Source organism: Poecilia formosa, unplaced genomic scaffold, assembly GCF_000485575.1.
Source record: "Poecilia formosa unplaced genomic scaffold, Poecilia_formosa-5.1.2 Scaffold390, whole genome shotgun sequence".
In the NCBI taxonomy this organism is placed as follows: Eukaryota; Metazoa; Chordata; class Actinopteri; order Cyprinodontiformes; family Poeciliidae; genus Poecilia; species Poecilia formosa.
Genome location: NW_006800329.1, coordinates 226004 through 241480, shown reverse-complemented (window position 1 = coordinate 241480; position 15477 = coordinate 226004). Strand labels below are relative to the sequence as shown.

Sequence of the window (15477 nt, the reverse complement as noted above, 5' to 3'; positions counted from 1 at the left end):
GGTCACCGGGCAGGGCTTGGCTGAGGTTGCTAGTGTTAAGGAAGAAACTAGCTTATTTTAAATTTATTTTCTCAACACTAGGTAACCTGTTTCATTGTAATGTCTCTTGTTGGGCTGAAACGATTTATCATTATTAATCAATAACTGAAATAATAATTAACTAATAATTTAGCAATCGATTAATCATTAACTGGCGTATACAAACTCAAAAAAAAAGGTCATTAGGTGAAAAATAAAGGATTCAGAGCAGTAAATAAACCAACATTTTGCATTTAAATGTGTTTTAAATGCAGTCAGCATAGCATTACCTTCATTTGGTTCAGATTTACAAAAGGAATAAGAAAGAAATTTTAATTTTAGGGAATAAAACTTTTGTTTTCTTATGTAAAAATGAATTGAATTATTTGTTTATTTGTATCTTTTAACACTATATAAAAAGGTGTAAATGGTTAAATAAAGAATCTATAGAATGTGGCCACTTTTTAATCCGATTAATCGATTAATCGCCACAACAATCGGTAGATTTAATTACTAAAATAGTTATCTAAAGCCCTCATCTCTTGTTCAAACATCTCAAACTTTCTCTGCTTGCCTGGAAAAGTTACCTTCAAACCAGACAGAAGAATTAAATCTGAAAACAGAAAATAAGTTTGATAAAATCCTAAATACATATTTTTAAGCAAGTGAGATTTTCTAAAGTGAACAGGAGTCCTGCTGTTAAATAAAAAATATTTCTTATTATTTTTGTTTATTTTTAGAAAACTTTTACTCTGAATGAACAAGATGTCTCTATGTTATTTTATTTTGACAGATGAGACAAAAACAAGAGAAAATCACCACAAACACCTGATATCAACTGTTGATGATGCAAAATATTTGCAGATTTAAATGTAACCAAGCGTCATCAGTGGATCAATAATCCAAACAACCACATAATTGAAACAAAACGGCTGACCTAGTCAAAGTCCAGACTGAAATACTGTAGTAGGACCAAATGTTATAATTAAATTAACTAATTTTTGTTCAATAAATAAAGACAGTTTGTATATTTGGGGTTCTGCTTTAACAACCCTGGGGTGTACTTACTTTCTAACCACAATATTATATATTCAAGAAAAACAGCATCAAAACAGCAGTAAATACACTTTTAATTATACAAAAAAATTAATTTCTTATCAAAAATATAGAAATTAAACACGTATATCTTCCAGATATATGAATTGCACCTTGAGGTTGAGAAGCTTATCTTGTGTTCTGGGGAACTGCAGAACATTTCAGACATTTTAGTGGCGTATTTGTGGGTCAAGTTGTGGAAATCAAAGGCCTGAGCAGCAGCAGCTGGCTGACGTTAACGGCAGCTGCTAAAAGCTCTGCTGTCCGCCGCTCAGTCCATCAGCAAAACCCGCGCTGCCGTCTGCAAAAACAGGAAGCCATCTGTTAGTCTCTGGTTTCAGGCTCAGAAAACGACACAAATCTCACAGCTTAATGCAGGCGGGGAGCAGAAAGTTCCCTCAAACGACATAAATGACGTTCAGATTTCGGTCGTTTGGTGGAAAAGCATCTAAAAATAGTCGCAGTTGAGATGAAAGAACCAAAATGTGGGTCAGACCTACAAATGCAGCCCAGAATCTCCAGAACTCAAATAGAAACTTGTTGCTTTTAGGTTCAGTAAAGATGCAGGGATGTGAAAAAAGTATTAACGATTTCTTCTTCTTCTGTTGGTTTTTTTGTTGTCACGTTTAAAAAAGTAACAGTTTTCTAACGAGGATTTCATTCATAGACACCAGAATCAATGTAACAGGTTAAACTTCCTGTAAAAACAAAAAGTCGTAAAAAGTGAAACATTATTGACACGAGTTAAAGTTCACGTCAATTCAAAGATATTTTATTGATTATAAGTGAAATTAAATGTTGCTTCACTGCAAAAACACAAAATTTTACCAAGTATTTTTGTTTTGTTTCTAGAGCAAATATATTATTACACTTAAAATAAGACAAAACTAACTTATAAGTAACTTTTCAGCAGGAAATAGCTTATTTTAAATCAGTAATTCCTAAATATTGGAAATAAAAGTTTAATCACCAAATTCATTTAAAACAAGTCTTTTCCTATAAGTGAAATAATCTGACAATGGATTAGTACTTTTTCATTAACATTAAGGGATTATTTACCTAAAACAAGCTTATAAATCTTAATGAAAAATTACTTCTAAGTTATTTTTCTCTTATTTCAATTGAACTACAGTATTAGATCTAGAAACTAGACTAAAATGCTTGGTAGAATTTTGTGTTTTTGCAGTGTGTAACTCATTATCCAAGTTAGATGCTGATGGCTGTGGGCAGGTAGGACCTCCTGTAGCAGTCTGTACTACAGCGGTTATGAAGAAGCCTCTGACTTAAGACACTTTGTTGAAGAGGATTTTCTGCAAAGTTCTTTGTTTTATGAAGAATGCTTCGTTTCAGCGCCGTCTCCAGAGGTTTCTGATGATGCTACGCTAACAGAAGAGATTCCTCTCTGCACTACAGCGAGAGACATTATTGAGGACGGGTGGAGCGTCCCAGCAGAGGCAAACCTACCAAAATTACTCCAAAGATGCATCAAGGACTCATCCAGGAGAAGAAGCCGGTGAAACATCTCAGGCTGCTTTCAAACAGCCACCAGAATCTGATAATTTCACCACGAAATATCCAATTTGTGCCACTTTGAAAACACGAATCCGACTGTTTTAAAATCATCGGCGGTCTGAACGGTCACTTTTATGTCATTGAAGTGAGACGTGTGTCATAATGACCAGAATAAATCAGATGCAATACGTCTGGATGTAAATGATCTGGAAACAGATCAAAGCTGAAAATTATGATGATGAAATTATGAAAGACGTTTTTATTGCTCTCAGCTCAGACGACGGATCCAAACCGACTTCTCTGCAGTCAATGCTGCTGCTGTTGGCTGGGCTACCTTTTATTTGCTTCCTTTGTGTTTTTTGTAACGATACTGTTGCTGAATAAACTTTAAAATTTATCCATAGATGGCAGCATCCATTATTACTTTCTGTTCGGTGTCAACATTCTTCTTCTGCTCAAAAAAAAAAATCACGTTTTAGCAACAAAAACCCATCAGATTTCAGAAAAAACTTCTGCATAAAAAATCTGATTTCAGCCAAAAAAAAAAATCAGACAGATTTCAGTCAAAAAAGAAAGAAAAAAATCTGATTTTAGAGAGAAAAAAAACATATTTTCGCAAAAAAAAAAAAAACTCAATTAAGCGTCAAGATGAGCTGTGTGAACGTAGTCTGAGTTTCTGCTGCAACTCAAATACGATCCAAGCCAAACCCATCGCACTGCCGACCAAAATCACCAACAAGAAAACAATCACACCAACAGTCAAACACGGTGGAGGTGGTGTGATGCTGTGGGCAAAAAGCTCAAGAACCACAAACTTTGATTTTTCCATCCAGAAGGAATAAATCCGGGCATCAATTAATGAGCTCACTTGAGTTATCAAAAGCATGTCAATGAGTGGCCTAGTCAAAGTCAAGATTTAAATCAAATGGGATGATCTTATAACGGTAATGAGTCTGAATTCACAGCGAAGTAAAACCCTGCTGACCATTTATTATCCTTAGGGAGCAAAAAAAAATGTTGCTTTGTGTTTTTTTCCCTCCCAATTAATTAATGAAATCCTCGTTAGAAATCATCTTTCTGCATCGACTCTCACAACTGTCTTCGTTAAGATGACATAAAAAACAAAACGTGACTAAGAAACAATAAAAACAGAAGAAATTAAAAAAGGGACAATAAATATGTTTGGCACCGTTTACAAGAACTTTAAAAGAACGCCAAGAGAGCAGAACTTACCTGACAAGCATTCAGGAAAACTACCGAGTTTGGAAACCTTGAAGCGCTTGTTGAACTGTGAGCTGAAGAGAGGAGAAAAGAGAAGAAAGAGCTAATTGAGAGTTAAGCACACTCTCTGGATCAAATTAAATGTTAGTTATTTCATTACTTGTTTTTCGGGGGGTAATTAAGTCAGATTTATGTTTAGTGGAATTACCTCGCGTGGATAGCTGCTCCTCCATCTTTCCTCCGCCGCTCCTCTGATCAAAATCCATTCTGATTGGCTGGTGATTAACACTTGTTTGTGTTAATGGTCAGTATTGGATAAGTAATCAGATTACCGGTGTGATTTGTTAGCTGTACAGTGGTGCGTAAGTTATAAGCTCAGAGTAAAACCGTCTAGTACAGAAAAAGCAACAAAAGAAGAAAAAAAAACATTAATTTCCTTCCCTGTTTGCAGATATTACCCATGACATTAACCTGGGATTATAAATCCCTTGCAGGAGTTTAATTACTTGGAGCATGCATGATTTACTGAGGGTGTAATTAAATAAGGCTTAATGCTACGACATAAAGATGCAGACGGTGCCACTTGGGACACTGAAACTATTTTGTTTCCGTTGTTTTTACAGCTGAATGTTCAGCAGAAAGTTAGAACCATTAGACGAGCTTTTATTTCCCCTTAAACAAACATATAAAACTGAACAGCTCGGGGGCAGCAGCCGCTAGTTAAACACTTAGCTAAACACCATAATCACTTAACGTTCAGGACAATCATTTCTCAATTTAACCTGCATAAAACTAATTGCACAGTCTGCAGGTCAGCGAAGTCGGATACAAAAGATTAAATTTAGCCAGCTAGCTTAAACGCTGCGATTCCTGAAGGACTTGTTCAGTTTTGTTTTTCTGTCTTTTTAAATGTGGTTATGTCAAGTAGTGGTGAGCAATTAGCATCTAACTTTCATTTAATATTCTCCGATTGTGCTAATAGCGGACCTAATTTTTCATTTAGCACTTTAGCTAACTTTAAAAATCTCTAGCACACTTAGCATCCCAGAAATCAACTTTCCAGATAAATTTAAAGTGATAATTTACTTGGTTATTTTGTAAGCTTTCAGTTGAATGAAGTTTGACGTGTTAAAGTTTTGGTTGACTGTTAATAGATGTTTATGTTCATGCTTTTATTTTGAAGTGGGCAGTTCCATTTCCTCTCCTCACCTTCTCTTAAATAACTTTATTTAAAACAAAAAACATACAGGAACAAAATAAACAGACAGCAGAAAACAACATCAACATTAACACAATATCTAAGGGAAATATGTAACGTAAAAAAAAAGTCGAAATCAAATTGGTGCTCAAAGAGTGTAGTCTTTCAGGGAGATATAATTTAAGCTGAAGTTAAGACATTAGCATTAGCTTCAGCTAATTATCTTGTTAGCATAGTGGTTTAGTGTCAGCAAAACTAATGTTTATGATTAGAGCTTCAGGGTTAGCGCAGCTAATAGTTTAGTCAGCGTTGTCCAACCCTGATATTCTGTAACATTCTTAATCTGATTTATAAAATAACTGATTTTAATCATAAGATCAGTTCATACATTTCACCGTTAGCTGTGCGGTCAGGAACAGAGAGCAGCTACTTTCCAGATCTGTTGGAAGTTTTTACAAAACCTGTGTTTGTTAGTCTATCTGTATTTAAAAAGAAAAAAGAGTTACATTAACTGAAAGGTGTAGAAAAAATGTACAAGATACTACAAGGTTTCATTTGACTGATTTATTTATTTTATTTTGAATAATGCAATAATTCCAAGTTACATATATTAAAATCCGACCAATAGCAAAGCTGAAAAGCTTGTTTCAGTTTTACAAAAACAATATATCTAATGTTTAAAGTGTCCTGTTTAGACTTTTTACCTTTAAAGATTACCTGCAATGCTTCTTTGAGCAGGTTAGGATGATTCTATGGGCTACAAAACATGTTCATCACGTTTTGCATAAAATCATTTAGATGATGAGATTTCAGTCTGCTCAGCTCTACCTATTTTTAGCTGTTTTAGGGGTTTTTGTCACTTTAAATCCAAATAATCTGCTGCTGACCACGCCCCAGCTCAGCGTTTACACTCACACATGAAAATGGCTGCAAACAGATGTGCAACTATACAACACTACATCTTCGAAAAGCAGAAGTGGAGACTCCTGCACAACCAACAAGAATGTAGTCAGTGGTTTCTGAAGAGTACATCAACAAAACTCTTGTCTTTTCCAGCAGCCATTGTACAGGGGTAAAACCAGCTGACCAAATGAGCTGGGGCTCAGCTTGGGTTGCTAGGTAACGGGTGGAATTCCACTAGAGTTGCTAGGTAACGGGCGGAATTCCACTGGAGTTGCTAGGTAACAGGCTGGGCTTCTCTGAAGTTGCCACATTTGAAATTATTTTTTCAAGATACCAAAAAACATGAACTTATGTGTTTTTTTTAAGTGCTTGCGCTGCTTTAAAAACCCAAATGGAAGAGCAAAAACGAGCAACATGTGAATTTTGTGTAACAGGTCCTCTTTAAAAACAAATGCATCTCAGTCTCCATGAAACATGTTTTTTAAACAAGCAGCTTTTTATTTTTTAACCCCAGAGGGAAAGAAAATGAGCTTTTAAAACACATTAATGACCATTAAGTGAGAGTGGCAGCTTTTAGGGGGCCAGCCTATGAGCTCACCTGGCAGCTTAAGCAAACCTCATGTCTGCGTTTTCCAAAGTCACCTGCTGAGCTGCTGCTGCGTTACATAAACACACACCAGCCTCAAACAAACTCTTCTATTTCCCCCCAACTTTCAATAAAACTGCACTAAACTAGTTGCAGGAAAGGAAGTTTTAAGCCAGGATTAGTGCCGTCGAACTCACCTGTAAATGAGAAAACTGGAGATCCCGAAGATGATGAGCGCTAATCCAGAACCGACGGCGACGATGCCCAGAACAGGGAGCTGACCTGGAAACAAGCAGGATAACAGCATCACAGCCTCATATGTGCAGCAGATGGCCATGATGGTTTCTTAGAACTCTGAGGGAGAAATATGTGTGCTGAGAAAAATCACAGCTGCACCGCTGCAGCCGTCTGTCAAACCACCAAACAGCACAACCATTTCACATCCCTGATGCGCATTTAAAACCCTAATTAAGTCCCGCAGTAAATCACTGCACAACCCGATAGCCGTAATTATGGAAAATCTTTTCTTTTTTTTTCTACCCCCTCCGACTGTCTTAATTTACTGCCATCTGAAGCCGACTGTGGATTTTTAGATTATGATCTACATATTTCAGCAGGTTAAATATGTGTAGAATTTAGGTGGAGTTCAGACTGTGGGAAAGAGCCGCAATAAAACCGAGAATTTTCACCCATAGATTTGGTTTAACGGCCTGTGAGGCATGAAACCATCTGCAACACGCCGCCGCAGTGGAGGACAGCGACACACACACAACCTGGAACAATCCTGTCCATGCTGGGAAGAGATTAGAAAATACTGCAATGGCCATAAGTCATGATGTACGGAAGAACATTAGAGCCAATTTCTTAAAAGGTGCAGAGAATAAAAAGGAACAACAGAGCAAATTTCGTATTAAGCTCTGAATCTTTAAAAAGATTTCTTGAGCTAAATCAGTTGTTAAAAATAATCTTATCCAGTAAGCAGAGGGAAAACAACTGTCCAAACCAATCTGCCCCTACGTACGGAATAACATTAGGGCCAATTTCTTAAAAGATGCAGGGAATGAAAAGAACAAGAGAGAAAATTTAATCTCTAGTTTTGAACCTTTAAAAGAAATTTTGGAGATAATTCAGTTTTAAAAATCTAAACTGAAGGCTTCATTTTTTTCTGCGTTTCGCTATGTTACAGCCTTATTGTCACCTAAGTTGTACAACAATTAATCTTTTTCCAAAATTATACATATAAATAGTTCATAATGACAATGTGGAAAAAAGTTTTGAGAGTTTTTGCAAATTAAACACAGAAAATGACAAAATCACATTTATGTAAATAGTCACAGCTTCTTATGGTTTCAACATTTTGAATTGTGACAGAAAATAATTACAAGTCAATTAGTACATTTTATTTGGCTTTATTAGCAAACCATTTCTGTGTGTTAGTGGTCTGTTTTATAACTCAACACAATTAAATACCTTCATTTGGGTGAACAGAAAGGAAAAAATGTGGATAAAGTTACTCTTCCTAACATCAAAACCAGTTTTAAGCTTCCCACAGATAAAATTAAGCATCAGCATTCCCTATAGTTCAGTTTTATGTACCAATAAAGTGGGGAAAAAAATCATAAAAATCAGTCATTTGCATCAATTTCCTAACAGTCCATTCATTACCCCATACCGTCGTTGCAGGAAGGGTCGTCTGTGGAAAACACACATGGCGGATTGTCCAGCGGCGGTCCACCGCTGGGCCAGTGGATCTTCTCCGTCTGCGACCAAATGATTTCTTTACTGCTTCCGTTGAAGTACGCCACGACCTGCCGACACATAAAATGGAAGCTAACGTTAGCATTGGGATGTTTTCACGCCTGACAGTTGGGAAGACTCTGTTCCATTTGAGACCAAAGTGGCAACCTTTGTTACATTTTCAGCTGCTGAGGTTCTGTTTCACACTGCACTGTCAAAAGAAACCCTTTGTAAAAGCTGTTCCCCTCCCCGCCTGTGGGGGCACTGTACTAAAACCACTGAAGAAAACAACAAAAACTTCTGAAGATTCTGAGAGAAACTTCTTAAACAGTGTCAGATTTTAGCGTTTGAATGTTTCCTCTTTAGTCTTTGGTGAAAGATTATGAAATGTTTCTCCCGCTAGCGCTAAACACGCTTCTTTGCTTTGGTCATGGTGGTTTTGTGGACATGATCCAATGCAGAGTAATGCCATTTTTTTGCATCATGAGTAAGGTGATAACAGATGTTACTACTGGCAGAAACGACAAAGATGACAACAGGAAGTGGTTGGAAGATGATGGCGCACCATGTTTTTAAATTACTTATCTTTTTAACAAACTTGTTCAGATGTGATTTTAATAGTATTTTGTATCCAATAGAAATGCCACAATTGCAAAATTATGTTTTTTCAACATTAGCAGAACATTGACATTTCTAATGGAAACAATTAACATGCACAGGAGGCACATTTCATAAATAAAACTGACATTTAACTTAATAATAAAATCTTGTTTCATTTCGGTTGAGGTACGTTTTGTGCATGTTAATATAAAGAGGAAAGCCAAAAAATTGCCATTTGCAGTTTGTAACATGCCATGTAAGTTAACGGGAAACATTTTGAAGACGGTTCTCTGGTCAGAGGAAGGAGAAAGGAGAAATGTTTACAGTCCTGTTTGGGTTTGGAGCTGTTAAACCTTTCAAACACCATCTGTGAAATGTCTTTTTATTTCCTTAACAGCTGTTTTACAATAAATTATCAGTGTAATGGTGTACATTGTCTGTCTATGGCATCCAAACAAGAAGGAAGTTCACCCAGAGGTTGGATTGTGCAAAGCTCAATGATCTGAACGTTTATGACCAGACAGTCAGAAAATAAACTCATACAATATTAATTTTAACACATTTCGCTATAAAAAGACTGAAACAAGACTCATGCTGTTTGGGCAGAAGAGACTAAAGTTTAACTGTGATGTGAAGCACAAAATAAACAGAATATCTGCAGAAAAAGTCAGATGATTCAAGCATAAAGGTTTGTTTTTCAGGCACTGATTTAAATATGAACTCTTCTGTAGCGCTGAAACGATTAATCACGATTAATCGTGATTAATCATGATAAATTGATTACTGAAATAATCAGCAGCTACTTGAGTCATCAATTAGACTAAATAAAGCCATTTGGTGAAAAAACAATGTATTCAGAGCAGCAATTAGGCCAAAACTGTAAAATATATATACATTTAGCATTTAAGATAACTTTGTACATTTTAGACAAAACTTGTCAAAAACTCTCAGAAAAGTCAGAATTCCGAGAAAAAAAATCTCTGAATTTTGAGAGTAAAGTCTGAGAAAATATAAAAATTCTGAGAAATTTCAAAACAGAGAAAAAAGTCAGAATCCTGATAAATTTCAAAATTGTATTTCTGAGAAAAAAAATTCTAAATTTTCAGAAAAAAAATGCAGATTTCTGAGATTAAAATCATAATTTAGAAAGTGTCAAAATTGTGAGGAAAAAAAACTCAAAATTGTGAGAAAAAAGTCAGAATTCATTTTTGTAGCCAAAACTCCTGACGTAGTTCCAGGTTCTCTCAGTTCAAATTGACTAAAGGAAAGTTTTGTTCCCAATGTTCCCAAACATCGGAGCATGACAAAGTAAAAACACCAGGCTACTAAAACTCTAAACCTGGACTCACCCCAAACTCTCCCGTCTCCTGGTTGGTCATCGACCACAGGTCCACGTCTATGTTTCTCGCATTTTTGTCGTCTATGGTAACGAGTCCGGTGATTCCTAAGACAGAAAAATTAGCAGCATTAATGAGGCTTGTTGCTCAATCAAAACACCATTTTCTGCATGGCTGATATTTTTCTTCTGCTTCAGGGCGAATTACGACATGGAAAAACAACCATAATCAGCCGTTTTAGGCTCAGACTTTAACGTTGTTTTGCCTCTCTAAGTACGATATGCCACAACACACATCAAGCATGAAAACACACTTTGGATTGAGGTGATTTGTAAAAATGTGCAATCAGGCTGTAATTACTGTAAGAAAGCTGCAGATTTAAGTCAGATGCAGGTACAGTTCTCCGTTTCGGTATTTAGTAGAACCAAACATTTGGCCTGGTTCAACAACAGAACATTCATCTGCTGTTTATTTAACAGTAGATGCACATCGAAAGTTAAAACACATGTTAATGCTTCAGAGCTCAGGGCGCGTTTTCATCTATGGAGTCACTTGAACACAGGAAACAAACTAAAAACAAGAAATCCATTCAAACAAACTAAACAAGACGTAAACTGGTCATTTAAAACGTTTTTAGAAAGACAAAAATGAACAAAAAACGACAGTAAACATTTGTTTTTGTTTCAAAACAAACAACTGAGCGCGTGATTTATGCTTGCTGAGATTTATAATGCAGAGCCTGAATATATAACAGGAGTATACAGATAAAAAAAGGCAATTAGGTGAAAAGAAACATATTCAGAGCAGTCATTAGGCCAAAACTGTACAAAACAGCTACACATTTTGTATTTGTCTGCAAATGTGTCTTAGTACGGAAGAGGATCAGGTCCACCAAAAGAAAAAGTTTTTTTTTTCTAACTCAATTCTGAGAGAAAAAAAAAAGTAAAAATTTTGAGAAAAAATTAAAAATTGCAAGAAAACAAGTCAAAATTCTGAGGAAAAAATATCAAAATTCTGATAGAACGTCAAAATTATAAGAAAAAAATTTTAAATTCGGAGAAAAAAATGTCAAAATTCTGAGGAAAAAAAGGGAAAAATTCGAAGAAAAAAACGTGGACTTCTGAGAAAAAAAAATTTTAATTTGGAGAAAAAACATAAAAAAATTCAGAGAGAAAAATTGAAAATTAAAAAAAAAAACATTGTAGCTTCACCCAGTTCAGATTTACTGCGTTGCCATGACAATGCAACATTTTTCATATTTAAAAAAGAAATTGAATGATTTGCTTCTTTCCATCTTTTCCTGCATTTCTAGTATTGTATAAAATGTTTAAGTGGACAAATAAAAAATCTGTAGAATGTGCCATTTTTTAATTTGATTAATTGTCAGAATAATCGATTAATCATTAGAATAATTGATCATTTCAGCAATCGTCAGGTGCAGCTCTAGTCAGTCACTTGTTTCAGATTACATGAACAGGTTCTTGGTAGAAAAGTGTCACCCCAGAATCGGCGGTTCTGCGTCCTCATGGTGATGTTGATGCCGTCGTTCTGCACCCCGCCCTCCGCCAGCGTGTCCTCCAGCGCCATGGCGTACAGCAGGAAGCCGTCATAGAAACTGCCAGCTATGTAGTCCATCTGCAACGACAGGCGTTTCTCAGACCAACAACAAGAGTTTCTGCAGCAGCAAAACTGCAGAATCTAAACAAAATGCTGTTTTTGTTACGCTGTCACATATAAACTGACTACAGTAACTGCGAACAGAACTGTAAACCTCATTCCTCATTAAGTTAAAGCAATTACTCTGCACAGTGGGATGTTTACTCCGTCTAGATTATCCCATAAAAAATTAAAGAGGTTGTTGTGCAACCTAGAACTCACTGCAGTTTAATACTTACTAATGATGGCTCCAAATGAACGCCGAAATCCCTCTGAGCTCTGGCATGGAGCCTCCTCTGGAAGTCCAGGTATTCTGGATTCTCTGGGTTATGGTATGTGATGATGAAAACGGACTGGAGGAAGCACAAAACGGAGAAAAACACGGATTAGAAGAAAAATATGTAGGTTTATTTCAAACCAGATGTGGAAAAAGTACCCAAGTCAAGAAAGAGTAAAAAAGTATCTGGTAACAAGTTACTGAAGTGCTGAGTGATCAAACTGTCAATCATTTAATATTTTAAATATTAAATATTTAAAATATTTAATATTTAAAATCATTAAATATTTAATATTTAATCATTTAATATCATTTAATATTTAAAAATTACATCATCAGACAGACCAAAATGGAAAGTTAAGTAGAAATTTTGATATTTAAAGGATCAAAGTAGCAATAATTTATACAAGTAATCAGACAAAAGAAAATGTTTCCAAATCAGATTCTTTAAATACAAAACGTATGAAACTTTAACAAAACCTGGCGATGCGTCTGTCTGGTGGATCTTTGGTTAAAACATGCTTGGTTTTCATTCAGTGGGTAGAAAATCCAGAAAATTTACTCAAGAGTAACAAATGCAGCGTAGTAAAACGCTCCTAAAAGTACATTTTTCAAAAAAGTTACTCAAGTAAATGTAACTTAAATATCCAAGATAAGTAAACAAAATGACCAAAAATAATAAAACCACACAAAAGTAAAACCATAAATGTTAATAAAAAAAGTTAAAAAGAAAATTAGAGGTGATTTTAATGTATAACGTGATTAATTGAGTTATTGCTGTAACACTTAGTTGTTGCAAATTAAGAAAAATAAAATGTAGAGTTTACTTTCTGCAAAGTAGCAACAAAAAAGAAAAAAAATACTGCAATAAATTTTATCACATTTGTAGATGGACCAATAACAATAACAAATAGTAATAATAAATTAAATCTGTATCGCACTTTACATTTTACAGAAATCTAAAAGTGCCAAAATCAATAAAATAATGAATATAAAACAACAGCAAACAAAGATTAGAATCATTAATGGAAAAACAAAGTAAAATGAAAAGAAACAATAAAATAGTTGGATCCATGCCCTACCGTTCACACTTTTACCTATAAAAACAATGTAAAATCATTACGGTATTTTTTCTGGTTTATAATATTACACATTAAAGTTTGCTGTTGTTACGTGACTAAAAATGCGACTCATTAAATCCCTGCGGTCTAAAAACCAAACTCTGGGGCGTTTTTAATAAAGTCTGTCCGCATTGCTTTCTACTTAAGAAGCTAGGGATCATTTCTCGTGTCACAACAGTGATTAAAACCTCACCTCAAACTTCCACAAGCAATTACTGCACCAAAAAAACACTGCGTTGCCACAACAGGCCGCATCAGAACCCGCCAGCAAATCCATACAGAGAAAAACCTGCTTATTGTTTTACAAACAGCACCATAGATACACAGGGAGAGTATCTGGAAACGCCGTTTTCCGTTACGTTTGGGGGTTTTAATGTAAAGTCTGCTTAACAAGACTTTTCTTGTAGTTCAACTGAATGTTGTTGCAAATATTTTTAGCCAGGGTTGGTAACTGGCACCGAATCTTCAACTGAATGAAAAACATTCGTGCTGCGACCCGGATCGCATATCTTTCCACTAATTAGAGGTGACTCATTATCCTGCTGGGGCAACCCCAAAACAACGACAAAAATGAAAGAAAAAACACGTAAAAAGTGTAAAATAACATGTTTTTTTTACAAGGAGGATTACAGAAAAAGAACTGTAGGTTGGAGGGATGTGGCAGAAGCCCAGGGCTCAGATTCTGGGGCGTCCCAAAAAAATTTATATTTTTTTTCCTTTATATTTTCTGCTTAGCAAACATTGTACTTTATATAAAACTCTTAGATCCGTATCAGACGAGGTGTGTTAATATTTCAGGATTTTGCTGAATGTAAACGACATTAAAGTATTTGAAAATTATGAAATTATAGTAAGTTTTGTTTTTTGGAAACAAGTGTTTTTTGGAAACAAGATGTAGCTGTTGGTCAGGTATTAAAATCTCTCAAGCATCAATTAATTCCCCATTATCAGAGATGAAAACACTTCTGCTAACGCGCTAACAGTGAAGCTAATGTTGCTCTAATTTTATTTTAACTTGCCATGTTCAATAAACTTCAAAAATATGAAAAGAATAACAAAAATGAATGCATTAATTCAACTCAATTCAAAAATACTGCATTGATCCAAAATCCCAACTAAACAATTAAAAATGTGAACATTAGCACCAAAAAATACTGTCACTTCAGCTAATGCGCTAACAGTGTAGCTAACTGTTAATTTAGTGCATTAATTCAATTCTACTCAAAAATATGTTATTGATCGCAAACTAAAAAATTAAATAATGAATAATTAGTATATTAATGCCACAATAGTTAAAATAAATAAATAGCATTTTCTGCTCATTTTTAGAATGTTTAGAGCACTGAGCTTCCTCCAGTTGAATCTCTTCAGATAAATTTGTCTGTTTTGCAAACTTTCAGTTGACTAAAGTTCATTATCTGTGTTAAGGTTTTGGTTTTCGACTATTAAGAACTCTTCAAGCGGTTAGACGTTTATATAAATGATGTTTATTTTGTAGACAATGCATCGAGAAATAAAAGTCAATTAGCACATCAACAAAATCATTTCACAGGCCACAAATGGCCCACTGGCCATACTTTGAGCATCCTTGATATAGACAAAAGCTATATCATGGATGTCGTTGATAGTTAGCATGCTAGCTACAGCACTTTAACATAATGCTACCAGTTTACAGCAATATGTTTATGTTTTCAATATAAAAAAATAAATTGCTGCAAATTTCAGGTACTGTTAGTAGAATAAAAATAAAATTCCTGTCCTGATTCTCCAAACTGGAAACGCCCTTAACTCCTGTCTGCTTCTGCACGTTAGCTAGCAATTAAACACCAGGAAACCCCCGCATGACAGAAAACGCACTAATAGGGTTGCAGCACAATTGAAGCATTGTTTAGCTCAGACAGTAGTTGGCATTGTGAGATTTTAATTGTCTGTTTAGTTCAGTGAGCCCTTTGGCTCTGCTGTGACCCAGAAAACTAGTTTTGTGTTAACAAAACTGAAGCCCAGTAACATTATATAATCCTCTGTGTCCAGTTAGCCGGACATTTAGCTGTCTTCAAATCGATAACGCTAACAGATGGTGGGTGCATGGTAGAGAGTTTACCTGTTGGAGTAAAAATCACAAACTTATAAACCAACATAAAGTAGTGCAATGTTGTGAAATGAAAGGAAAATTATCCGTTTTTAAAGTTATTTACAAATAAAAATCTGAAAATTGT

The 15477-nt window shown here is 35.2% G+C and overlaps 1 protein-coding gene across 1 annotated transcript in view; it reads right to left on the bottom strand.

Moving 5' to 3' along the window:
- npr2 (natriuretic peptide receptor 2) overlaps positions 1 to 15477 on the bottom strand; it is a 60966-nt gene that overhangs the window by 30293 nt on the left and 15196 nt on the right. The window contains exons 3-7 of the mRNA XM_007575834.2: positions 12103 to 12216; positions 11707 to 11842; positions 10220 to 10314; positions 8206 to 8341; positions 6731 to 6815 (exon numbers count right to left, since the gene is read on the bottom strand). Of these exons, the coding sequence (XP_007575896.1) occupies positions 6731 to 6815; positions 8206 to 8341; positions 10220 to 10314; positions 11707 to 11842; positions 12103 to 12216 (566 nt within the window). The remainder of the gene's footprint in view (positions 1 to 6730; positions 6816 to 8205; positions 8342 to 10219; positions 10315 to 11706; positions 11843 to 12102; positions 12217 to 15477) is intronic.